A 27915-nucleotide genomic window follows, 5' to 3' on the forward strand; every position below is an offset into this window, starting at 1 on the left:
AGCACATAGATGCAGTACTCAAATCCTCCAGCAGGCGGGCTCTTGAGGCAGCTGCACCATAGATGCAGTACCCAAATCCTCCAGCAGGCGGGCTCTTGAGGCAGCAGCACATAGATGCAGTACTCAGATCTTCCAGTAGGTGGACTCTTGAGGCAGCTTAAAGCTTTTTCCTTTTTGATTGATGTAGCTGAACAGAACTTAAGACACAAGCAGGCAGTGAGTGGCAAAGTCGATGGCGTCAGTTTAGAGCGACCCCCTTTAAACGCAACAAAGCGAGCGCCCCTTGGGTCAGTTTTTTTGCTCCTGGCAAAGATTTGGGGGGGACGCCATTAAAAGCGCGTAGATCTCCCTGGCAGGATAAATGTCTTCTGTTCACAGTTTAAAAATAAAAAAGGGGGACTGGAGGTCCCCCCCTGCGGTGTTTGTCAGTCAAGCATGGGCCAAGAGGGGATATAAAACCTTTGCAAAGAGCCCTCTAACAGCCGCTCCATCCATAAAGACAGCTTATTTAATTTCTTTTTGATGTGGCCGGAGCCGGAGCCCAGCGAGATCTTGCGGAGCGTGTCGCCGCCCCCTGGTGGGCAGTGCTCGGCCTCGTCCAGCAGCTTCTCGTCCTCCAGCGTGGACTGCGCCTTGAAGAGGCAGAAGTATTTCTTGTGACCGTTCAGGGCCAGCACATAGCCGGTGTAATCCCGCTCCAGGAAATGCTCGTCGTACTGGTAGGCGATGGGGGCCGCGTCCTGGGCGAACTCCAGGAGGTATTCCAGCCATTCCCGGTGCTTTTCCAAGTTCAGGAAGGAGAAGTGGAGGGAGCTGCTCCTGGAACGGGAGAAGACGGAGTCGTTAGACTGGCTGAGATAACTGCAGCCGCTCTCATGTCTGCTCAAATATATGGGACTAATCTGTTCATAGGGATCAGAGGGGAACTCTCCTGATCAGGAGACAGATATCATCACATGGTTCAGTGTATGCTTTCCTGTGCCCCTTTTACTGTACTTACCTAAACCAGTGACTCCAGATGACCTCCTTTGCACCCCAATTTCATCTAGTGCAGCTGTGTCATCCTGTGAGCCCGTGTGCCCCCCTTTGCACCCTAGTGTAATTGATTGACTCCAAGTAACCCCCTTTGCACCCCAGTGTTATCTACTGTCTCTGAGGAACCCCCTTTGCACCCCAGTGTTATCTACTGTTTTCGAGAAACCCCCTTTGCACCCCAGTGTCCGCTAGTGGCTTCAAGTAACCTCCTTTCCACCCCAGCATCATCTAGTGACTCCAAGTATCCCCCTTTGCACCCCAGTGTCTGCTAGTGGCTTCAAGTGACCCCCTTTGCACCAGTGTCATCTAGTGACTCCGAGGAACCCTCTTTGCACCCTAGTGTCATCTAGGGACTCCGAGGAACCCTCTTTGCACCCTAGTGTCATCTAGTGACTCCGAGGAACCCTCTTTGCACCCTAGTGTCATCTAGTGACTCCGAGGAACCCTCTTTGCACCCCAGTGTCAGCTAGTAGCTTCAAGTGACCTCCTTTCAACACCAGCATCATCTAGTGACTCCAAGTAACCCCCTTTGCACCCCAGTGTCTGCTAGTGGCTTCAAGTGACCCCCTATGCACCCTAGTGTCATCTAGTGACTCAGAGGAACCCCCTTTGCACCCCACGTGGTATCTACTGTCTCCGAGGAACCCCCTTTGCTCCCCAGTGTCAGCTAGTGGCTTCAAGTGACCCCCTTTCCACCCCAGCATCATCTAGTGACTCCAAGCAACCCCCTTTTCACCCCAGTGTCATCTAGTGACTTCAAGTAACCCCCTGTGCACCCCAGCATCATCTAGTGACTCCAAGTAACCCCCTTTGCACCCCAGCATCATCTAGTGACTCCAAGTAACCCCCTTTGCACCCCAGTGTCATCTAGTGACTCCAAGTAACCCCCTTTGCACCCCAGTGTCATCTAGTGACTCCAAGTAACCCCCTTTGCACCTCAGTGTAAGCTAGTTGCTTTAAGTGACCTCCTTTTCATCCCAGCATCATCTAGTGACTCCAAGTGACCCCCTCTGCATTCCAGTGTTATCTAAAGACTCCAATAGATCTTCTGTGCATCCCAGAATCATCTAGTGACACCAAGTAAACTCCTGTGCACCCCAATTTCATCTAGTGCACTGGTGTCATTTTTTTTGACCCTGTGTGACCTCCTGTGCACTCCAGTGTCATCTTGTAACCCCCATGCGCCCTGTGACTCCAGTGCATCCCAGTCATCTAGAGTCTCCTAGTGCATCTCTATCACACCTCCATGCAGTTTCTCTGTATCGCTGCACTTGCAATCACCAAGCTATCCTCCTCTCAGTGAACACAGACCTCTGTATGTGACACGCAGACCTGCTCTCCCCCTCCCCATGTAAAAATGCTGTTTTATAGTATAGGGGAAACTTTTTTTTTTAAGTTTCAGACAGAATGGTGAAGGGCTAAGATCACCTGACAAGTTTTTTTTTTTCTGTTCGTGCTCGTGTTCGTTTCCAGCAATTGGAAATCCAAAATATGAGATTTGTCAGCAGAACAGGAATAGAAGGAAATCTTCCAATGGGGACACAAGTTCTGGTGACAACTGTATAAGAAGGGATTTCCTTTCACTTTGGTGAGAGTTACTTCCTGTTGTGTCTCTGGGACATTCAGTAAAGAGAAAGAATCCCAGACATAAAAAAAAAAAAATAATAATAATTGGACTTTAAGATAATCCCTAGTTTAGCGAAGGCTTAAAATACCAAAGCACAAAATCTTGGTGTGAGTATCACTAATAAAGCTTGCAATAGCAAATACTCATTGGCCAATGCAATCATGTGACAGGGCTGACCAATGAGAAACGCATCTGAGGTTTCTTCCTCCAGTAAGGTGTCCCAGAAAAAAACAAGTGCTTCTCATTAGTTAACAAGGTCATGTGGTCGCACTGACCAATAAGCACTTGCCACTGTGAGCGTTATAATGGCCACTAACTCCAGGACTTTGTATTGCAGTGTACAGTCCACATTGGTAACATGGAGCAAGATGGCCGCTAAGTGCAGCGGGGTCCGGGGGTGTGGCCAGGATGTTTGGAGTAAGTTCACCTTTTCATTTTTCATAATAAAGGTGAAATTACCTTTTTAACTTTTAATTTCAATACATTTTTATTAGTGTTTTTCAAGATACAAACAAAAGAACGTAGAACATATGCATCATTATTGGAGCGGCGACCCCCTCTGGCTGCCGCTGCTCCGCCCCTCCTTTCCCCTGGCCGTGTTGAGAGACTAGGGGGTGGAGGTGGGAACTCTGTGGACCAAGGGGTCCCGCACCTCTGCTTACCTGACCGATTTGTTCGGTTTATTTTGTATATGCCCTCTCCTCTGCACAACTGTTTTGCGTTGGGTTACTTTAACTTTTAAAGCTCCGCTGTGTATTCTGGCGTCTCCTGCACTCACCCTGTAAACATGTAGACTTCCTGGGCGAACCTCTGCAGCAGGCTGGCCTTGGTGGAGTTGGAGAGGATGAGGACGACGTTCATGTGACCCGGACGCAGCTTGACGAGGTTACTCATATAATTCACATCCGTCAACTCCGTCACCTCCACGAAACCCTTCCTGGGAACCCTGGAGAGGAAAAAGGAAATCTGGGTTTTAAGGCGTTCGCTGAATCTTACTCATACAATTACCTTTCACGCCTTTCCTGCATGAATGTGCAGGGGGGGCACGTTTGCTTTCCATCCCCCACGGTTATTGCCTTTTGTTCCACTTTACCCTCCCTTCTAGATTGTAAGCTCTAACGAGCAGGGCCCTCTAGTTTTGAATTGTATTGTAACTGTATTGTCTTCCCTCAAATTGTAAAGCGATGCGCAAACTGTTGGCGCTATATAAATCCTGTATAATAATAATAATAATAATAATAATAATGAATGTGGCTTTGCTGAATGCGGCTATTACATGCAGAAAACCAAAATAAAATCAGTTTTACATTTATAGAGTGTACATGAAAATGCAGGGGGGGGGGGGGGTCACAGGAAACAACTCACTTAATAGCAATTTCACTTGCCGCTCACCAACAATAAACTTACTGCTGGCAAGCGGCTTCCCCAGGCACAGCGACACACCCATACGTCACATTGCTCGTGCGCACTGGCGTGTCCAGTGGACACGCCATTTATAGCGATCACATAATAACATGTGTAAAACTGTCATGAATGGCTTTCAATCATGAAAGCTTGCTTGCTATTGTGAGGCTGTGATTGGCTCATAGCTATCACATGGTACCTGGGCCAATCACAGCACCCTGTATCATGTGATACACTATATTGTCAAAAGTATTGGGACGCCTGCTATATATATTATACACATACACACACACGAACTTTAATGGCATCCCAGTCTTAGTCCGTAGGATTCAATATTGAGTTGGCTCCACCCTTTGCAGCTATAAAAAAAATAAAGTCTTAATATTTCCAAAAATTGTGACATAAAATTGCAACTTCAAAAAAAACTCGCCATGCCCCTTACTAAATACCTCTGACTGTCTACTTTGCAAAAATGGGTAATTTGGGGGGTATTTGTGCTGTTCTGGAGTTTTCGGGCCTCAAGAAATGAGTTTGGCCATCAGTACATCAGGATTTATTAATTTTCCATAGTTCGCAGACGAATATAGCAAACAATGCCCTAAAATCTTTTCGGAGGTCAAGTGGGTAAATGCTGCACCGAAAGTACAAACAAATGATAGAGAGCCCCATCTGCAGGTGAGAGGCATCATTACCTGGTGCCCTCTTTGCTGTAGTTATCAGCCCCCTCTGCAGGTGAGAGGTGGCATTTCCTGGTGCTCTTCCTGCTGCACTTATGAGCCCCCTCTGCGGGTGAGAGGTGTCATTACCTGCTGCTCTCCTTGTAGTTTTGTGCCCCCTCTGCAGATGAGAAGCGTCATTACCTGGTGCTCTTCTTGTAGGTATGAGCCCCCTCTGAAGGTGAGGCATCATTACCTGGTGGTCTTCTTGTAGGTATGAGCCCCCTCTGCAGGTGAGGCATCATTACCTGGTGCTCTTCTTGTAGGTATGAGCCCCCTCTGCAGGTGAGGCATCATTACCTGGTGCTCTCCTTGCAGTTATGAGCCCCCTCTGCAGGTGAGAGGTGTCATTACCTGGTGCTCTCCTTGTAGTTTTGTGCCCCCTCTGCAGGTGAGGCATCATTACCTGGTGCTCTCTTTGCTGTAGTTATGAGCCCCTCTACAGGTGAGAGGTGGCATTACCTGGTGCTCTCCTTGTAGTTATGAGCCCCCTCTACAGGTGAGAGACGTCATTACCTGGTGCTCTCCTTGTAGTTATGAGCCCCCTCTACAGGTGAGAGACGTCATTACCTGGTGCTCTCTTAGCTGTAGTTATGAGCCCCCTCTGCAGGTGAGAGGTGGCATTACCTGGTGCTCTCCTTGTAGTTATGAGCCCCCTCTGCAGGTGAGGCATCATTACCTGGTGCTCTCCTTGTAGTTATGAGCCCCCTCTGCAGGTGAGAGGTGGCATTACCTGGTGCTCTCTTAGCTGTAGTTATGAGCCCCCTCTGCAGGTGAGAGGTGGCATTACCTGGTGCTCTCCTTGTAGTTATGAGCCCCCTCTGCAGGTTAGAGGTGGCATTACCTGGTGCTCTCTTAGCTGTAGTTATGAGCCCCTCTACAGGTGAGGTGTCATTACCTGGTGCTCTCCTTGTAGTTAGGAGCCCCTCTACAGGTGAGAGACGTCATTACCTGGTGCTCTCCTTGTAGTTAGGAGCCCCTCTACAGGTGAGAGACGTCATTACCTGGTGCCCTCTTTGCTGTAGTTAGGAGCCCCCTCTACAGGTGAGAGGTGGCATTTCCTGGTGCTCTTCCTGCTGCAGCTATGAGCCCCCTCTGCAGGTAAGAGACGTCATTACCTGGTGCTCTCTTTGCTGTAATTGGCCTCTGAGCTTTTCTCCTTGTCACCCGGCTCTTCTTTGTCTGAAGGGACGGAATCTCGCTCATCACTGGAGTCACTACATAAGAAATAGAAAATATAAGGATTCTTCCCATAGAGAACAAATAAAGGAAGCACTGAGTTCAACTTTAAACAGCCAGACTAATGACAATCAGCTAAGTGGTGTTGTAGCACAAAGAGAAGAAATAGAGTGCAAAAATGCCCAAATATTATCTGCCAGGTGAGTGTGTGATGGGTACAATCCAAACAATACAATGGGTACCAGAAAGCCCTGGAAAGCCTAGCTCAAATGCAACAAAAATCTGTGATATTTACTTCATTAACCACTCGCCAACGATTTATTGCAGCAGGGCGGCTCGGCTGCTCATATTTACGTAGATCTACGTGATTATGTGTGCGCTGCTGGAGCCGCGCTCCCGTTGTGATTAGACATAGCGGCAGCCAGACTGCGGGAGGAGCGGACTCGATCGCCGGCCTCCCCCGCATTCTTTGGGGAATCTGACAGGGGAGCTGCCTGCCTATGTAAACAAAGCAGGCGGCTCTCCTGTCAGACAGGCACAGTGAAATCGTGTGTCTCAGCTAAGTTGAAACATTGATCTCCGTGTGCCTGTCACAGAGCCCCCCCACCACCACAGTTAGCAAGCACTTTGGGCATACATTTAACCCTTTGATCACCCCCAGCAATTAACCCCTTCCCTGTCAGTGTCATCTATACAGTAACTGTGCATGTTATTTAGCACTGATCACTGTATTAATGTCACTGGTCCCCAAAAAGTGTCAAAAATGCCAGTAAGGCCCCTTTCACATGGGCGCACCGCCCGACAGAGTCCGTTCTGCTCAGCGGGGGATCGATTCGCGCTGAGCAGGCAGATGTGTGCAGGGACGCAAAATCTAAAAGCCGCAGAGGTGATCAAATACCACCAAAAGAAATCTCTATTTGTGGGGAAAAAAAAGACATCAATTATATTTGGGTACAGCGTCGCACGACCGCGCAATTGTTAAATTAACGCAGTGCCGAACTGCAAAAAAATGGCCTTGTCATTAAAGCGGAGTTCCACAATGGATAGCCTCTGATCTGTCCTGGGTCGCACTTACCTGTAAGAAGAAATACTTACCTTGAAAATGTCTTCTCCAGCGCTGCCATCTCAGGTGTGGGCAGCTGAAGCCACAGCGTCCCTCTTCGTGGCGTCGAGTCCCACAATGCACTGCACCGGCCCCGCTCGTCACTTCCAGTGCAGCGCGACATCCCTGCACAGCTTCTGGGCATGCCCAGAAGCTGTTTAGAAGTGAATACCGCGCCTGCACCGGAAGTGACGAGCGGGGCCGCTGCAGGCGCATTGATTCCTGGGAACGATGAAGTTCAGCTCCCAGGAATCATCGCAAACCGGAAGTGACGGCGCGGGCCGCGGCCGCAGAGGGAGGAAGTGGAAGGAAGGTGAGTATATTTTCTTCTATAATAAGGTAAGTGACCAAAAAAAAATCTCCATTATCCATTTCTTTTTCAGGTTCCCCTTAGCAAGCGGATGGCCCAAAATCGATTTTGAAGCCGGAACGCCGCTTTAAGGGAGGTAAAACCTTCTGGAGCTGAAGTGGTTAATGTTAATAGGAAAGCTTTCTATTATTCTGTAGGATACATTTTAACCCTCCTGACAATATAGACCAATCCAAGTGAGTGCACCAATATTTTGGCTTTAGGACGCCCCCTTCAGATAACTTCCAGTTAGAAGGAAAATAATGTATAGTACATACCTGAACGCCTGAACGATGACCGTACCGAACAGGATGAAGAGCGCAGAGAAAATCAGCGACAAAAGTGGCATCATCTCCCTCCTGTACAGAGACAGCGCCAGGCCGGGGGGGGGGGGGGGGGAGGGGAGAAAATTGTAAGAGTCAGACATTTCAAGGAAATGGAATAACAGTTGTAAAATTGTACAATGAGATTAAAATCTCACATCAGAACTATCAGCATGCTCCCTGTTAAATTGATTGGCTATTAGTGCCGCTTCTCCTTCCCCCAGTCTAAACTTTGCTGTACAGGAACTGCAAAAAGCTGATAAGTCACACTGACTAAAACTCTGCTCCGACCACATCTGGAGTATTCTGTCCAGTTCAGGGGAGCACACAGGGGCCCAGAGACAGCAGAACACAAGTGAACTGGATAGGAGGAGTGGGGGAGGGGCAACATACAGAGGAACCAATCTCCTCCATTTTCCTCCTGTAGGAGGACAGTGATTTCTCTACATGCTGCCCCCGCCACCCCTCCTATCCAGGTGTACAGGGGAGCTGCATAGGCCCCCTGGAGCATAGGGCCCGGTTGCAATTGCAACCCCTGCAACCCCCATAGCTATGCCCCTGGGTTTCTTTGTTAACCCATGCTGAAGTATGTGAATTCTAGAGTGATGGCTGAGTGACTGGAGACTAGGGAAGTAGAAAAAAGTACATCCGTAATTTAAGACTGAAGAGACAGTCTGCAACAAGGGATAAATGCCATTTGAAATGAAGGAACACTCACTGGTAGACTCCGCCCACTTTCCCCTTCGCAGCTCTAGAACCAGAAGCCATAGGACCTAGGCAGCTATAAAATCCCACCCAGTAATTAACTTAGACTCAGGCTATGCATCCCCAGCAGGACATTCCCCTACTGTCACCAAAAAGGACTACCTCAGTCCAGGCCAGTTCACTAAAGGGGTAAGTAACTCGCCAGTCCTTCCTGCGAAGGAAGTGGGCCCAGACCTGGTCCAGGGTTGTAAACTCAGTAGGTGCATTCTATGCATTAAGATAAAAAGCCTTCTGTGTGTAGCAGCAGCCCTAATACTAACCTGTGCCCCCTCTCTGTCCAGCGATGTCCACGAGTCCCACGGCCGTCCTGGGACTCTCCCTCCTGATTGGCTGAGATACAGCTGCGCCGCCATTGGCTCCCATGGCTGTCAAAGTCAGTGAGCCAATCAGGAGAGTGGGGGGGGGGCGAGGCCGAACTGAGGCTCCGCGTCTGAATGGACACACGGAGCTGCAGCTTGGCTCAGGTGCCCCCATAGTCAGCTGCTTACTATGGGGGCACTCGATAGGAGGGAGGGGCCAGGAGCAGGAAGGAATGACCCAAGAAGACGAGGATCCAGGCTGTCCTGTGTAAAACCAACTGCACAGAGGAGGTAAATATAACATGTTTGTTTAAAAAAAAAAAAAATGAATGAATGAATAAATATATATATATATATATATATATATATAAAAAAGAGACTTTACAATCACTTTAAAGTGGAGGGGACTAAGGGCAAGAATGGACATGAGACCCCCCCCATCAAAGAAGGTGAGGAAAAGAGGAGGGGGTGGCTGGAGAACTACAGATAAGAATCCTCTGAGCCTCCCACCAACAAGGTCCAATCCATGCATCTCCTCTGACTGGAGAGAACCCAAACTGACCAAATCGCAGAAATATTTCCCTTTGGAGAGTTTTTTGGTAATCTGTTTCCTGTTATAGGAAGAGCCTATCATGTGCTGAAAGAGGATTTGGAAAAACAAAGGAAAACTTACCAATTATTGTGGAGAACGCTCTCCCACGCATCTGACCAATAGTCAACCGCGGTGTAGATCCAGCGCAAGAAAAACATCTGCAGACAAAAAGAGGAGATCCTTTAAAATATTGCTGACTAAATTCATAAATTATTAAAATGAATAATGGACTACCAAAGATCTGCTGCACAATTTAACCACTTCCACCCCCTTCCCACCCAGGGCACCCCCAGTGTCTATTGCACGAAATGACGTACAGGTATGTCGCTTCGCGCAATAGAGCTGACCTACCGCAGTAAAAGTGCGGTAGGTAAGTTGTTAAAGGGGAACCTTTTCTGACTTCACACATTGAACAAGCAGCCAGCAAATAAAAGTCACTAAAATGCCAGAATTCCTGATCTCTACCCTTGTCCAAAATCAATTACTCAATACACTGAAGCCACCAAATCTTGTATACCCCCTCTCTGATATTCCCCTACCCCTTCCTGCCCAATCACATGTCCTACGTACTCTTCTTCCTGCCTATCTCATGTACATCCCCCCTCTTCTCCCCATCCCTCTCATACCCCCTGGGGTACCCACCGGGGCCAGCTCATCATTCAGATCAGACAAGTTGGTTTCCGAGGATAGGACACTCGGGTCTTTCCTTAGTCGGTCCAGGAAGTCGAGGAGAGAGAATTTGTTGTCCTCGCTGCCGCTCCAGATGTGAGCCAGAGTCTTATAGACTATTCTACCAGCTGAATTCCTCCGCTCCAGAATGGAAACCTGCCGGGAGAGAAGACGGTTCAATCACAGATTATAGAAATGAAACAGACCTCATGTGGAGGGAAGAATCCTGGTTTGAGTCTTTTTTGGTCTACATACCGATGAGTGCGCAGAGTGAACGTCCTCACCCAGAAGTGCGCTGGCGAGCTCCCCCTGGCGGTCTTTGTAGACATGGACGAATCTGACCGTGTCTTTGGTGTTGGCGGAAGCAAAGGCCAGGAAGGACTCGTAGGTTTTCCGGAACGGCTCACCCTCTCCAGTTAACAGAACAACGCAGAACCTTCAAAATTTTGCAAAAAAGACACCAAGATAAGTTAAGACCACACGCTATCCCCAAACTACGTGTCAATAGGTTGGCAACCCCTGATCTATAGTAAGTATAGGGCAGTGATGGCGAACCTTGGCACCCCAGATGTTTTGGAAACTACATTTCCCATGATGCTCAACTACACTGCATCATGGGAAATGTAGTTCCAAAACATCTGGGGTGCCAAGGCTCGCCATCACTGTTATAGGGGATCCTCAAATGCAGTTCTTGGCATCACCAAAGGGCCACACTTAACCACTTTAGCTCTGGATGACCAGGACATTTTCTTGCTATTCAGCACTGCGCTATTTCAAAGTAATTGAAAAGTCTTGTTTTTTTTTTTCTATAAAAATAACAGACATATTACACTTACCTGCCCTGTAATGGTTTTGCACAGAGCAGCCCCCATCCTCCTCTTCCCGAATCCCTCTTGTGCGCTCCTGGCTCCTCCCTCCCATTGATTGCCCCCCACAGCAAGCAGCTTGCTATGGGGGCACCCGAGCTGAGCTGCAGCTCCGTGTGTCCATTCAGCCCCGCCCCCTCTCTCTCCTGATTGACAGCAGCAGGAGCCAATGGTGCCGCTGCTATGTCTCAGCCAATCAGGATGGAGAGTCATGGACGGCCAAGGCACTCGTCAGCATAGCTGGATAGAGATGAGGGCACAGGTAAGTATTAGGGGGTGCTGGGACGGCTGCTGCACACAGAAGGCCTTTTATCCTAATGGATAGAATGCACCTGCTGCCTTTACAACTCCTTTAACTGGTAATTGTGCGGTCATGCAACGTTGTACGCAAATTAAAATTATATAATTTTTTTCACACAAATTGGTGGCATTTGATCGCCACTGGAGTTTTTTTTTTATATTATTATATAAAAATAAAAAACAGAATAATAATTGCGTAAGCATTGCTGCCGCCGCTGCCTTCTCCCGTACCTTCAAGGTGAATTAGCGTCTGTGGAGGTGCGGGAGGAGGCGGCAGTACTAACGCAGGTGGAGAAGAATCATTTGGGATCCCTATTCAAGGCTCAATTTTATCCAAAAATCACACAGTGTACAATCACAACGTGATTTGGTGCGTGCCCTGTACCCAGAAGAGGCCAGCAACGTACAGGTATGATGCTGTGCCTGAATGAGCGGACCATCCACCCTCAGTACATTACAGACAGGTTGCTCCTGAAGTGGTTAATGCTCAGCATATGTAATGCTACAGAAGTCTGTTTGTGGTCACTCTACAGGAAATGGTGAGAGACTGCGGATATCCTACATGTATGACTGGAGACTGCGGATATCCTACATGTATGACTGGAGACTGCGGATATCCTACATGTATGACTGGAGACTGCGGATATCCTACATGTATGACTGGAGACTGCGGATATCCTACATGTATGACTGGAGACTGCGGATATCCTACATGTATGACTGGAGACTGCGGATATCCTACATGTATGACTGGAGACTGCGGATATCCTACATGTATGACTGGAGACTGCGGATATCCTACATGTATGACTGGAGACTGCGGATATCCTACATGTATGACTGGAGACTGCAGATATCCTACATGTAAGACTGGAGACTGTGCATATCCTACATGTATGACTGCAGACTGTGTATATCCTACATGTATGACTGGAGACATCCTGTGGGACAAGATCTGGAAACGTGTTACAAGGGACTACTGAAGGTTACCACAATCACAGTTCCCTTTATAATTCAGTGTTTCCACTACTGCTGACTACTGGGGTCTGAGGGCCGCGGGTTGTGCATCAGGGCTATAGATAATCACTGAAATACTTGGTGACCAATGCAGGTGAAGGATGCCAGAGAACAGAAACATTCTGGAATCTAAACAGGCAGCTAAATATTTCAGCATTCAGTTAGGAACGCTTACTGGGAAGTTTATGGTGGTGGAGCGATTAACTAATCAAAGCTGAATGATCACCGGCTGTAGCTATCCCTATGTGGTGCCACTCACTTGCGCTGCCGGTGAGACTTCCGCACAGGACACAGCTCCTGGAACAGCTTCTGATTGGTCAGCCGAGCCGCCAGAAGGAACTTGTTTGTAGAGATGAAGTCATCAATGACCTGTTTCTTCATTCCTCGTGCCTGGAAGAGAACAGAGCCGCATCGTCTCATCATAAATCATCAACAGCCATCTGACAGCCTTAAACATTTCTGGACTGGAAGGATTTCCCCCCTTAAAGCGGAGTTCCGGCCTAAAATACTTTTTTTAAAATAAAAATACCCCTTTAATACTAATATATAGCGATGTACATTACCCCTATTCTCAGATTTCTAACTAGCGCAGTATTTGATGGTATAGAAATTCATACTTTTAAAAACGCTTGCAGAGTGCGGCCATCTCCATTGTGGGAATCGGAAGCCGCTGTGTCCTTCTTCCTGATTCCAGTGCATGAGAGGAGCGGCCGGCGATGCCCATTGCCTCCTGGGATTGATGACAAACATCTCCCAGGATGCAATGCAAAGCCGGAAGTGACATCCGCGGCCGCAGAAGGAGGAAGTATAACCAACTATCCACAAAAATAAGGCAAGGGACCAAAAAAAAAAAAAAAATGAATTCTTATAGCCCAATTCTTTTTTAACATACCTATCACTGCTGGAATAAATAAAGTTAAAATTAGGGTGGAACTCCGCTTTATCACCAGACCATTTTTAGCAATTCAGCACTGCGTTACTTTAACTGACAATTGCGCGGTCGAAGTCCTTTATTTCCACAAATAGAGATTTCTTTTGGTGGTTTTTGTTCACCTGTGTGATTTTTATTTATTGCGCCATAAAGGCACTGTCTTACTGGCCCCTCTTGTTGGATCCCAGTCTTCCCCTTTTATCCTCTTTGCTGTCCTATTCCTTTGCTGTTGTTTCCATTATGGCCAATAGGGGCATTTCAACTTTCTGCTTCTCTTCCTGCTCCCTCTGCTGGCCATACTCAGTAATGACAGATTCTGCTTATATAAGCTCAGTTCTTTTTTTAGTATAGCTATGCAGGGCCACCATTAGAATCAAGGGGCCCCTTACAGCTTACATGACAGCCAGGACCCCCTACTGACCCTATAGGTCACAGTACAGGAGTACTGCCTTCCACCCCCTCATCCACAGCCCCATGCATACACTCGCCTTTCCTTCACTTCTCTGCTCCATTGCATTTAAAGTGTTACTAAACCCACAACGATAAAATCAGTGTGCGTGTGCAGTAAAGCATTCTTGTTATACTCATGGTGGAACCTAAGGGGGTTAATCCTTTGCAGTGTATAAAGGCTGTTTGATCCTGTAATCTCTGATCCTCCCCTTCTTTCACTGTCTCCAAAAAATAACCTGATATTTACAGAGCCAAGGGACGGGCTGCACATGCTCCGTTTGGTGTGTAGTGCTAAAGAGCTTTTTTATTTTTTTCCTTGGGAGGGGGCATGTGATAAGCTCAGGACCAATCAGCACTGTCCAGACAGAGGATCAGGGGGAAAATGAAAACTCCTCCTACAAGCTTTACCTGGAACTGATACAAGTTACAAGACTGCTATATACTGCTGAAGAGAAACGGTATTTAGCAGTTTATATTTACTAAAATAATTGCATTTGCATGTTCTGTGTACTGTGGAAGACCAGATATAGTGAATGCAGAGTCCTGGGGAGATCAGATATAGTGACTGCAGAGTCCTGGGGAGATCAGATATAGTGAATGCAGAGTCCTGGGGAGATCAGATATAATGAATGCAGAGTCCTGGGGAGATCAGATATAGTGAATGCAGAGTCCTGGGGGGATCAGATATAGTAAATGCAGAGTCCTGGGGAGATCAGATATAGTGAATGCAGAGTCCTGGGGGGATCAGATATAGTAAATGCAGAGTACAGGGGAGATCGGATATAGTGAATGCAGAGTCCTGGGGAGATCAGATATAGTGAATGCAGAGTCCTGGGGAGATCAGATATAGTGAATGCAGAGTCCTGGGGGAGATCAGATATAGTGAATGCAGAGTCCTGGGAAGATCAGATATAGTAAATGCAGAGTACAGGGGAGATCAGATATAGTGAATGCAGAGTCCTGGGGAGATCAGATATAGTGAATGCAGAGTCCTGGGGGGACCAGATATAGTGAATGCAGAGTCCTGGGGAGATCAGATATAGTGAATGCAGGCTCATGGGGAGATCAGATATAGTGACTGCAGAGTCCTGGGGAGATCAGATATAGTGAATGCAGAGTCCTGGGGAGATCAGATATAGTGAATGCAGGCTCCTGGGGGGGATCAGATATAGTGAATGCAGAGTTCTGGGGGGACCAGATATAGTGAATGCAGAGTCCTGGGGAGATCAGATATAGTGAATGCAGAGTCCTGGGGAGATCAGATATAGTGAATGCAGAGTCCTGGGGAGATCAGATATAGTGAATGCAGAGTCCTGGGGAGATCAGATATAATGAATGCAGAGTCCTGGGGAGATCAGATATAGTGAATGCAGAGTCCTGGGGAGATCAGATATAGTGAATGCAGAGTCCTGGGGGGATCAGATATAGTGAATGCAGAGTCCTGGGGAGATCAGATATAGTGACTGCAGAGTCCTGGGTTTAGTAACACTTTAAGACCAGTTGGAGATGTTTCTGTTCTCCTGAGCGACTTTTGCATCCACATTTACAAAAATAGTTGTGATGTGAGCCCATCTCTGTGTGCAGAGGCCCCGATGGTAAAAATCCCTCCATGCAAATGACCCATAACTTACCTGCACCACATCCGCCGGCTTGTGAATGTGCTCTTTGAAGACCAGCATGGTCGGGGCGTACATGTTGATATTATATTGGCTGCTCATCTGTTCCGTCTCTCTTTGGCCGAGGTCCACATAGCCAAATGACAGGTAATCTTTATAGGCAAACGCCGTGAGCTGACAGAAAAACACAAAACCGTGAATACACATTCCCAGCACACTAAAGGATCATGGGAGAAATTATTAAATGGAGTCATATTTAAAGAGGAATTATCAGGGAAAAAAATGATCCACGATGCAGTCTGTTAGTAGCAATACCACAGCACTGAGTATTTTCCCATAACCGTTTTATTACCTTTCATCTCAATACCAGATCTGATATTTATCTATTACTTATAACAGGGTGACAAGTCTGCAAGTTCTGCAATGAACACACAGCAGAGTTGTCACCCTGCACAGGGTATTCTTAAGCTGGCCACATACAGGCTGGCCTTCTCTGTTGAGAAAAGAGATTGTTAGAACAACTTCTGTCAAATGGACATGCTGGAAAACTTTTGTCGATCACTGGCGCAGCCAATTACATGGATCAAAAGGCCAATGAACCCCTCCCCCCCCCTCAATTCCAGGATTAAAAAGTGTAACTTCACCTAAAAGGGGAAATTCCACTCTTCTCCCTCGGAAGTTCGGCTCCCCCTCCTCCCCCACTTCCAGGAGACAGTGGTGCCGTCCCACTGAACTTCGCCCCCCCCTCCTCCTTCCCCACTTCTGGGAGACAGCGGTGCTGTCCCTTAGAAGTTCGGCCCCTCCTCCTTCCCCACTTCCAGAAGACAGCGGCGCCATCCCTCAGAAGTTCAGCCCCCCTCCTCCTTCCCCACTTCTGGAAGACAGCGGCGCCGTCCCTCAGAAGTTCAGCCCCCCTCCTCCTCCCCCACTTCTGGGAGACAGCGGCGCCGTCCCTCAGAAGTTTGACCCTCCTCCTCCTTTCCCGCTTCCGGGAGACAGCAGCGCCGTCCCTCAGAAGTTCGGCCCCCCTCCTTTCCCACTTCCGGAAAACAGCAGCACCGTCCCTCGGAAGTTTGGCCCCCCTCCTCCTTCCCCACTTCTGGAAGACTGCAGCGCTGTCCCTTGGAAGTTCAGCCCCCCCCTCCTCCTTTCCCACTTCCGGGAGACAGCGGCGCCTTCCCTCGGAAGTCTGGCCCTTCCTCCTTCCCCAGGCCAATTAGAAAGCACAGCTTGCTTCACACATGCGCAGTAAGGAACTGCGAAAAGGCTTCACTGCTGGTTTCTCTTACAATGAATGGCAGTGGCGGCAGCACCTGTCAGCCGATCGGAAAATTGGCTGGGGTGCCGGCACGGCGGGCTCCCTGGACAGATAAGTGTCTATATATTAAAAGTCAGCAGCTGCAGTATTTGTTCCCCCAGCTGGAACTCTGCTTTAACCCCATACTGTTACCAGATTGCAATATTATTCCCTATAGTGGCCCTTTATGAACATGTCGCCAATGCCATGGAACCATCAGCTGCCAACCTGTAATCATTGTGTAACAGAGAAACGTAGACTAGAATAGAATGAACAGCTACTTGTACCGGGTCACATGACCTCTTGTAATGGAACATGTGATCCCTCAAGTTCTGCCACTTAGCACTAAAAAGATCTGAGGCACACCTAGGGTTCTAACAGTTTCACAATGCCGTCCCATCCAGCGGGCACGGCCTCCAATTACCTTGTAGATAAGGGGCACCGGGGGCATCTGATCAAACAGCAGCACATGCGGTTTATTCTCTTGTTTCCAATTGGAGAGGAAGCGGACGTAGTTCTTATCCGTTATCTGGAAGCAGAGACAGGAGATTTAATAAAACATAAGAAGAGGTCGGTCCCAGGATATAAAAAAGGGGGTTAAAATCTGCCCTCACCTTGTCCACCAGATTCCCGGGGAGGAGACTTTCCACAAAGTGTCGCAGGTTTTCCCTCAACACCGCATTGTGGAAGAAGGAGATCTTCCCGTTAATGACGCCCAGGATGGACGGGGTGCTGTGTGCACCGAGGTGATGGGCGAGCCGCCTCTCGTACCCAGCATGCACCACTCCTATTCCTACACCTGCAAAACAGATCATTTACTTATTATTATTTATTAAGTCCAATGAGATTTAAAAACCAGATATCGATCAATCATACGGAATGAGAGAAAACTTCCAAACTTCAGAAATACAATATAACTAAACTTACCGCCTGCAGTGACTGACATGCTAACGACATTTTAACCATTCAGACTAGTGCGACACGACTTTGGGGGGCGACCTGTGAAGTCGTGTGCACCGCGACCTCGGCGCGACTTGCAGAGACTTCACATAATGGAAGTCTATGCAAGTCGCCTCCAGGTCGCCCCGAAGTAGTACAGGACCATTTTTCTAAGTCGGAGCGACTTGTGTCCCTCCTATTAGAACGGGTCCTGTGCTAATCAATGGACCGTGACATACCGCTGACAAGTCGTCTAACAAGTCGCGCTAATGTGAATGGGCTCTTACAAGGAATGTAAACATCCCTTGTAATAGGAATAAGCAGGACAGGTCCTCTTTAATGTGAGGTCTGGGGGTCAAAAAAGACCTCACAAAAATAGAAACTCCTCACATTATTTGATTGACATTCTGAGCCAGTAAGAGAACTGAGAGCTGCTCCAGACAGGCATGGCGCTGGATCAATACAAGGAAGGAGTCCTGATAATCATCTATTTGTAATACCATGCTTGTTGATATACAATGTTCTTTTGTACCACCATTTTATCCCAAATAAAAAGTTTGTAAACTAAAAAATAAAAAAGGAAGTAGGTGGGGACAATAGGCATGGGACAGGTACTCTTACTATAGAGAGATCTGGGGTCTATGGGACCCCAAATCTCTCCTCTGGCCTTAAAAGCATTCGAAACACCAGGATCAATGATTTTGAACATTCTCGATTTTTTTACAAATGGCAATGTCATGTCAGGTCATCACTTCCAGGTTACTAGAACAAACAGTCATTCAAAGCCGATCCCGGCTTTATTCGGCTGTCCGGCCAGCAGATGTGTAGCCTGGTCGCTTGGGTCTTCGGATGGGATGGGAGGGCATCGAGCAAGCTGCAGAAGGCGGTGTGAGGAGTGGGACACATGTAGTAAATAGTAATCAAGCAGCTAGTTAGCCGCTTCGATTGCTATTACAAGAAAGCCAACTGACAGCTCTATAAAAAAGAAAAATGATACTGGGATGATGCCTGCAGCTGCAGATCATCGCGGTACAACTACTTAAAGTCCAGCGGCGTACGAGCATGTCGCTTGTCTTTATGTGTTTAATACTGAATAAAACCCGATCTGATTAATCAGGACCTGCAGGGAGCACACATACCCAGTCCCTCCAGCTCCTGCACCACCTCCTTCCATACAGGCTCGATGTGGATGCAGCTGAAGCACCAATCCGAGGTGATCTTGATGAGGTAGGGTTTGCGGAAGCTGTCTGGGACCACCTCGTTGATGTAATGGGAGAACTGGAGGAGATACTTCTCATCGGTGGAGTCACGGCGTTCCGAGTTGAAGGGGAAATGGAAGAAAGACTCGTCAAAGTAGAAGCTGTCATGGAAGTGTCGGAAATGGTGGTGGTGCTGCTGCTGGCTGTAGCCCTGATTTTCTCCCAAGTCTCCATACCGGTCGTAGTTGGTCCTCTTCTCCTCGTTGGACAAAATCTAAAAAGGATATTTCATACAATCACGTATGAGAAATACTGAGAGCGCCCAATGAAGTTTAGTCTCCGTTCACACTAGGTCGGATCCGACTTCGGGGCGACCTGTGAAGTCAGGTGCAGCGCGACTTCGGTGCAACTTGCACGGACTTCATAAAATTAATGTCTATGCAAGTCACCTCCAGGTCGCCCCAAAGTAGTACAGGACCCTTTTTGTGTCACTCCTATACTACACTATGGGACGTGGCAGTGCGCGACTTGTCAGGCTGACCAAGTCATACCAGTGTGAATGGAGACTCTGCTCGTACTTTTCCTTCCTTGGTTTCTTTCCCCCCTCATCAACATGATAATGACATTTTAAAGGATTATTTCACCTTTTGTAACATGTTATATCTGTATGTATACATACACAATATCTCACAAAAGTAAGTACACCCCTCACATTTCTGTAACTATTTTATTCTATCTTTTCATGTGACAACACTGAAGAAATGAGACTTTGCTACAATGTAAAGTAGTGAGTGTACAGCTTGTATAAGGGTCCTTTCACACGGAGTGGACCGCTTTTTGATCCGCTCCGGCACTTTTTTTTTTTTTTTTTTACACAAGTGTCATCTGATCCGTATGTCCATTAATCATCCCATCCGTTTGCGGACGATAAACAGAGATAATGTATGTCAAATAGGATTGCGGATGTCAGCGGATGACACCGCTGACATCCGTTTTTGTGTCCGTTCTTTTAAACGGAAGAAAAATAGGGTTCTCTTCCGTTCAAAAAAAACTGAACTGATTGGAAAGGACACAAATCAGATGTCAGCGGATGGTCATCCGCAATCCCATTGACATGCATTGTGTCCGTTTTTCATCCGCAAAAAAAAAATGGGATGAAATACAGGCATACGGAGCGCCCGTGTGAAAGGACCCTAAGGCCTCTTTCACACGGTCCGCCTCCGTAGGCGGATCCGTGTTGCTCAGCGGGGATCGATCCGCGATCCCCGCTGAGCCGGCGGATGACAGCTCCGTCTCCGCTTGCAGAGCGGAGAGGGAGGTGTCTCAGCCCCCGCTGCCCTCTATGGGGGATCGGATGAGAGCGGACCGCCTGTCCGCTCTCACCCGATCCGATCCGATTACTGAACGGATGGAAAAATAGGGTGTCCATCCGTCCAGATTTCAGGGACAGGATCGGATGCGGATGGCAGCGGAGGTGTCTCCGCTGACACCCGCTGCCCCATAGAGCTGCATGGAGGATCCGATCAGATCCGCCTAAAAAACTGACAGGCGGATCTGATCGGACCGCCCGTGTGAAAGAGCCCTAACAGTGTAAATTTGCTGTCCCCTCAAAATAACAACACACAGCCATTAATGTCTAAACCACTGGCTACAAAAGTGAGAGCACTTTTGTCACTGTGTATCGTTTTTACAATTCTTTGATACAATAAAAATATGCATTTTATCTAATTATGGATTTCCTTTGTTTGACCTGTACAGTCCGATTGTTTCTTTTATAGACGTGTCACAGTTCTCTTTAATTTACGATAAATCTGTATTCAAGGTGTAACATGTTAGTGTTGCAGCAGCCTCTGCACCCCCCACCATCCCCCATTAGGACAGCGGTTTGCGGGGATCTTCTCCTCTACACCGGTTCTTAAAAAAATAAAAAAGATATCACAATAATGAACATTGAAAGAAAACGACGTCTCTCTGGATACCTCATAAGCTTTGCTGACTTGGATAAATTTGTCTTCTGCTCCCGGGTTCTTGTTTTTATCCGGATGCCTGAAACAAATGGAACATTTTTATGAAAATGATAAACAACACAAACCATCCAATCCAATCCATGCTGCCCTCTGCTGTGGTGTGGATGGTGAATCAAACCCAGAGATGCCCTGACACACGGCACTGACACAGCAGTATACATGATAGGAATGGGGGAGGAGTCTGGGGACGGGGACACAGCAGTATAAATGATAGGAATGGGGGAGGAGACTGGGGACAGGACCACAGCAGTATAAATGATAGGAATGGGGGAGGAGTCTGGGGACGGGGACACAGCGGTATAAATGATAGAAATAGGAATGGGGAGGATTCTGGGGACGGGCTACAGCGGTATAAATGATAGAAATGGGGGAGGAGTCTGGGGACGGGGACACAGCAGTATGAATGATAGGAATGGCGGAGAATTCTGGGGACGGGGACACAGCGGTATAAATGATAGAAATAGGAATGGGGGAGGAGTCCGGGGACGGGGACACAGCGGTATAAATGATAGAAATAGGAATGGGGGGGGGAGGAGTCTGGGGAAGGGGACACAGCAGTATAAATGATAGAAATATGAATGGGGGAGGAGTCTGGGGACGGGGACACAGCAGTATAAATGATAGAAATAGGAAAGGGGGAGGAGTCTGGGGACGGGGACACAGCGGTATAAATGATAGAAATAGGAATGGGGGAGGAGTCTGGGGACAGGGACACAGCGGTATAAATGATAGAAATAGGAATGGGGGAGGAGTCTGGGGACGGGGACACAGCAGTATAAATGATAGAAATAGGAAAGGGGGAGGAGTCTGGGGACGGGGACACAGCAGTATAAATGATAGAATTAGGAATGGGGGAGGATTCTGGGGACGGGGACACCGCAGTATAAATGATAGAATTAGGAATGGGGGAGGATTCTGGGGACGGGGACACCGCAGTATAAATGATAGAATTAGGAATGGGGGAGGATTCTGGGGATGGGGCGCCCCCCACTGCTGGCTGTATGTAGTCTGAACGCTCGCTCACCATTCCCGGGCCAACTTCTTGTACGCCTTTTTAATATCGGCTTGGCTGGCGGTCCGGCTCACTCCCAGGACGCGGTACGGATCAAAATCAGCGGCGGACAGGACGTTGAGGGCGAGGATGAAGAACACCAGGAGCCGCAGGAGAAGGCGCAGGTTTCTGTGGCCCATTTCTCACAACGTCTCAATAATACCTGGAAAGAGGAAAATACAAAATTAGATTTCTGTTATAAACAGCAAGGGGAGCCACCGGCCTCACATCTCCTTCCTATAGCACCCCGCCGCTATGTTCAGTGACCAGGAGGGGGAGTTACCTCTGTGTAAGCAGACAGCTCTGGGTATCTGAGGACTCCTCCTGCCCCCATGTGACATCTCTGGGTATCTGAGGACCCCTCCTGCCTCCATGTGACATCTCTGGGTATCTGAGGACCCCTCCTGCCTCCATGTGATAGCTCTGTGTACCTGAGGACTCCTCTTGCCCCCATGTGACATCTCTGGGTACCTGAGGACTCCTCCTGCCCCCATGTGACATCTCTGGGTACCTGAGGACTCCTCCTGCCCCCATGTGACATCTCTGTGTACCTGAGGACTCCTCCTGCCCCCATGTGACCTCTCTGAGGACTCCTCCTGCCCCCATGTGACATCTCTGTGTACCTGAGGACTCCTCCTGCCCCCATGTGACATCTCTGTGTACCTGAGGACTCCTCTTGCCCCATGTGACATCTCTGGGTACCTGAGGACTCCTCCTGCCCCCATGTGACATCTCTGGGTACCTGAGGACTCCTCCTGCCCCCATGTGACAGCTCTGAGGACTCCTCCTGCCCCCATGTGACCTCTCTGGGTACCTGAGGACTCCTCCTGCCCCCATGTGACATCTCTGGGTACCTGAGGACTCTTCCTGCCCCCATGTGACAGCTCTGAGGACTCCTTCTGCCCCCATGTGACAGCTCTGAGGACTCCTTCTGCCCCCATGTGACAGCTCTGAGGACTCCTCCTGCCCCCATGTGACAGCTCTGAGGACTCCTCCTGCCCCCATGTGACAGCTCTGAGGACTCCTTCTGCCCCCATGTGACAGCTCTGAGGACTCCTCCTGCCCCCATGTGACAGCTCTGAGGACTCCTCCTGCCCCCATGTGACAGCTCTGAGGACTCCTCCTGCCCCCATGTGACAGCTCTGAGGACTCCTCCTGCCCCCATGTGACAGCTCTGGGTACCTGAGGACTCCCCCCTGCCCCCATGTGACCTCTCTGAGGACTCCTCCTGCCCCCATGTGACCTCTCTGGGTACCTGAGGACTCCTCCTGCCCCCATGTGACCTCTCTGAGGACTCCCCCTGCAACCATGTGACATCTCTGGGTACCTGAGGACTCCCCCTGCCCCCATGTGACATCTCTGGGTACCTGAGGACTCCCCCTGCCCCCATGTGACCTCTCTGAGGACTCCTCCTGCCCCCATGTGACAGCTCTGGGTACCTGAGGACTCTTCCTGCCCCCATGTGACCTCTCTGAGGACTCCTCCTGCCCCCATGTGACCTCTCTGGGTACCTGAGGACTCCTCCTGCCCCCATGTGACATCTCTGAGGACTCCTCCTGCCCCCATGTGACCTCTCTGAGGACTCCTCCTGCCCCCATGTGACCTCTCTGGGTACCTGAGGACTCCCCCTGCCCCCATGTGACAGCTCTGGGTACCTGAGTAGCCAATCACCAAGAGCCAGAGCAGTCACATGTCAGGAAGGGGAGGGAGTCGCATGCTCCCCCATTCTCAGAATTAGCGGGTGTTTTTACGCTCCTGGTGGGTAAATAAATCATAGGGGAAATTCTCATTCACTTCTGGTGGGGTCACCAATAAAGCTGAACTCTAACCGGAGTACATTTCTCCTTCCCTGGTTCCCCCTCCATAGGGGTCAGATTTAAAGTGAACCTTTCCTTTTACACCTCATGGGCCAAGCACAGCTTTGCTCTAATATTAAATAATACATTGAAATGGTCCATTATACAGACAAGTCTGGCTGTCCAATCACATCCTACTAGGATTGTCGAAAACTAATCCCATGTACATAAGTATTCATACCCTTTCCCATGTACATAAGTATTCACACCCTTTGCCATGACACTCAGAATTGAGCTCAGGTGCCTCCTGTTTCCATTGATCATCCTTGAGATGTTTCTACAACTTGATTGGAGTGCACCTGTGGTAAATTCAGTTGATTGGACATGATTTGGAAAGGCACACCCCTGTCTATAGAAGGTCCCACAGGTAACAGTGCATGTCAGAGCACAAACCAAGCCATGAAGTCCAAGGAATTGTCTGTAGACCTCGGAGACAGGATTGGATGGAGGCACAGATCGGGGGAAGGGTACTGAAACATTTCTGCAGCATTGAAGGTCCCAATGAGCACAGTGGCCTCCATCATCTGTAAATGGAAGAAGTTTGGAACCCCCAGGACTCTTCCTAGAGTGTGCCGCCCGGCCAAACTGAGCGATGGAGGGAGAAGGGCCTTAGTCAGGGAGGTGACCAAGAACCCGATGGTCACTCTGACAGAGCTCCAGCATTTCTCTGTGGAGAGAGGAGAACCTTCCAGAAGAACAACCATCTCTGCAGCACTCCACCAATCAGGCCTGTATGGGAGTGGTCAGATGGAAGCCACTCCTCAGTAAAAGGCACATGACCCCCGCCTGGAGTTTACCAAAAGGCACCTGAAGGGCTCTCAGACCATGAGAAACAAAATTCTCTGCTCTGATGAAACAAAGATTGAACTCTTTGGCCTGAATGGCAAGCGTCATGTCTGGAGGAAACCAGGCACCGCCCATCACCTGGCCAATACCATCCCTACTGTGAAGCATGGTGGTGGCAGCTTCATGGTGTGGGGATGTTTTTCAGCGGCAGGAACTGGGAGACTAGTCAGGATGGAGGGAAAGATGAATGCAGCAATGTACAGAGACATCCTTGATGAAAACCTTCTCCAGAGCGCTCTCAGACTGGGGCGAAGGTTCATCTTCCAACAGGACAACGACCCTAAGCACACAGCCAAGGTAACAAAGGAGTGGCTAAGGGACAACTCTGTGAATGTCCTTGAGTGGCCCAGCCAGAGCCCAGATTTGAACCCGATTGAACATCTCTGGAGAGATCTGAAAATGGCTGAGCACCGACCCTCCCCCATCCAACCTGATGGAGCTTGAGAGGTCCTGCAAAGAAGAATGGGAGAAACTGCCCAAAAATAGGAGTGCCAAGCTTGTAGCATCATACTCAGAAATACTGGAGGCTGGAATTGGTGCCAAAGGAGCTTCACCAAAGTATTGGGCAAAGGGTGTGAATACTTATGTACACGGCAAAGGGTGTGAATACTTATGTACATGGCAAAGGGTGTGAATACTTATGTACACGGCAAAGGGTGTGAATACTTATGTACACGGCAAAGGGTGTGAATACTTATGTACACGGCAAAGGGTGTGAATACTTATGTACACGGCAAAGGGTGTGAATACTTATGTACATGGCAAAGGGTGTGAATACTTATGTACATGGGAGTTTTTTTTATTTTTAATAAATCTACAAAGATTTCATACAATCTTCTCTCACGTTGTCATTATGGGGGAGGGGTTTGTAGAATTTGGAGGAAAATAATGAATGGAATCCATGTTGGAATGCGGCTGTAACATAAAATGTGGAAGAAGTGAAGCTCTGTGAATATTCCCGGATGCGCTGTGTGATTTCTGTTATAGAGGGGGGGGGGGGAGGGGGAGGATACGGAGCGGGGGGGGGGAGGGGGGCGGAGTCACCGGAGGACAGGAAGTGTCACTGGAAGGATCACCGGAGAAAATGAAGGAATATTCAAATGAGCTCAATGGGGGGAAGGGAAATGCAATCCAGAAAGTCCAACTCATAATATAAGAGACAGTGCAGAGAGGAGGGGGGCGGGGAAGGAGGGGTGGGGTGACAGGATAGATGACAGAGGTGACAGATGATGGAGGGATAGAAGGAGCAGAGGTGAAGGGTGATGGAAGGACAGCAGTAACAGATGATGGGGACAATCCAGGGACAGATGACAGCCCGGCCCTGGGAAAGGACAGAGGTGACAGAGGGAGGAGGTGACAGGTGATAGAGGGACAGAGGTGACAGGGGATAGAGGGCCAGAGGTGACAGATGATAGAGGGCCAGAGGTGACAGATGATAGAGGGACAGAGGTGACAGATGATAGAGGGACAGAGGTGACAGATGATAGAGGGACAGAGGTGACAGGTGATAGAGGGACAGAGGTGACAGGTGATAGAGGGACAGAGGTGACAGATGATAGTATGGGGGGTGACAGAGAATACAGATGATAGAAGGACAGAGGTGACAGATGATAGAAGGACAGAGGTGACAGATGATAGAAGGACAGAGGTGACAGATGATAGAAGGACAGAGGTGACAGATGATAGAAGGACAGAGGTGACAGATGATAGTATGTGGGAGACGGGTGAAAGAGGTGACAGGTGGTGGAGGGACAGAGGTGACAGATGATAGTACAGCGGTGACAGGGGATAGAGGGACAGATGATAGTATGTGGTGACAGGTGACAGATGATAGGACAGAGGTGACAGATGATAGTATGGGGGTGACAGAGAATACAGATGATAGGACAGAGGTGACAGATGATAGAAGGACAGAGGTGACAGATGATAGAAGGACAGAGGTGACAGATGATAGAGGGACAGAGGTGACAGGTGATAGAGGGACAGAGGTGACAGGTGATAGAGGGACAGAGGTGACAGGTGATGGAAGGACAGAGGTGACAGGGGATAGAGGGACAGAGGTGACAGGGGATAGAGGGACAGAGGTGACAGATGATAGAGGGACAGAGGTGACAGATGATAGAGGGACAGAGGTGACAGATGATAGAGGGACAGAGGTGACAGATGATAGAGGGACAGAGGTGACAGATGATAGAGGGACAGAGGTGACAGATGATAGAGGGACAGAGGTGACAGATGATAGAGGGACAGAGGTGACAGATGATAGAGGGACAGAGGTGACAGATGATAGAGGGACAGAGGTGACAGATGATAGAGGGACAGAGGTGACAGATGATAGAGGGACAGAGGTGACAGATGATAGAGGGACAGAGGTGACAGATGATAGAGGGACAGAGGTGACAGATGATAGAGGGACAGAGGTGACAGATGATAGAGGGACAGAGGTGACAGATGATGGAGGGACAGAGGTGACAGATGATGGAGGGACAGAGGTGACAGATGATGGAGGGACAGAGGTGACAGATGATAGAGGGACAGAGGTGACAGATGATAGAGGGACAGAGGTGACAGATGATAGAGGGACAGAGGTGACAGATGATAGAGGGACAGAGGTGACAGATGATAGAGGGACAGAGGTGACAGATGATAGAGGGACAGAGGTGACAGATGATAGTATGGGGGTGACAGATGATAGTATGGGGGTGACAGAGAATACAGATGATAGAAGGACAGAGGTGACAGATGATAGAAGGACAGAGGTGACAGATGATAGAAGGACAGAGGTGACAGATGATAGAGGGACAGAGGTGACAGATGATAGAGGGACAGAGGTGACAGATGATGGAGGGACAGAGGTGACAGATGATGGAGGGACAGAGGTGACAGATGATGGAGGGACAGAGGTGACAGATGATAGAGGGACAGAGGTGACAGGGGATAGAGGGACAGAGGTGACAGATGATAGAGGGACAGAGGTGACAGATGATAGTATGGGGGTGACAGATGATAGTATGGGGGTGACAGAGAATACAGATGATAGAAGGACAGAGGTGACAGATGATAGAAGGACAGAGGTGACAGATGATAGAAGGACAGAGGTGACAGATGATAGAAGGACAGAGGTGACAGATGATAGAAGGACAGAGGTGACAGATGATAGAGGTGACAGTACAAAGGTGACAGGTGATAGGACAGAGGTGACAGATGATAGAGGTGACAGATGATGGGGGTGTAATCCGGGGACAGGACTCGGTGTGCAGCCCCGGGGGGGGAGGGGAGAGGCGGCTCCTCGGGTGACATGACCGGAAATGATGTAATCCGGGTGACATTCAGTGTGTGGTTCCCCTCCCCCTCCTCACCTCTCCGGTTCGGCTCTCGGTGTCCTCCTGGCTCCGCTCCTCTCACCGCCCCATCTCCGGCCTGCAAGCTCTCCTCACACACACGGAACCGGAAGATGGAC

The 27915-nt window shown here is 48.9% G+C and overlaps 1 protein-coding gene across 1 annotated transcript; it reads right to left on the bottom strand.

Moving 5' to 3' along the window:
* DNAJC16 (DnaJ heat shock protein family (Hsp40) member C16) lies at positions 1-27915 on the bottom strand. The gene is made up of 15 exons (XM_082274561.1): positions 27815-27915; positions 21727-21916; positions 20655-20721; positions 18616-18949; positions 17152-17336; positions 16962-17066; positions 15256-15414; positions 12503-12633; positions 10316-10496; positions 10034-10216; positions 9473-9549; positions 7691-7771; positions 5901-5999; positions 3441-3608; positions 1-819 (listed from the first exon to the last, which is right to left on the bottom strand). The coding sequence occupies exons 2-15, from the start codon at positions 21891-21893 to the stop codon at positions 426-428; spliced, it is 2331 nt and encodes a 776-aa protein (XP_082130687.1). The 5' UTR covers positions 21894-21916; positions 27815-27915; the 3' UTR covers positions 1-425.

This window comes from Pelophylax lessonae (genome assembly GCF_965119305.1).
Source record: "Pelophylax lessonae genome assembly, chromosome: 12".
Taxonomy (NCBI): domain Eukaryota; kingdom Metazoa; phylum Chordata; class Amphibia; order Anura; family Ranidae; genus Pelophylax; species Pelophylax lessonae.

What these genes read in the sequence shown, in the direction of transcription:
- DNAJC16 (XM_082274561.1), bottom strand. Translation starts at nt 21,893, where the DNA reads ATGGGCCACAGAAACCTGCGCCTTCTCCTGCGGCTCCTGGTGTTCTTC. An exon ending in CGGTGCCCCTTATCTACAAG is followed by an intron (nt 15,415 to 16,961) that starts GTAATTGGAGGC and finishes TTTTTCTGTCAG; the next exon opens with CTCACGGCGTTTGCCTATAA. An exon ending in GAAGTCTACATGTTTACAGG is followed by an intron (nt 820 to 3,440) that starts GTGAGTGCAGGA and finishes CTCCCGTTCCAG; the next exon opens with GAGCAGCTCCCTCCACTTCT.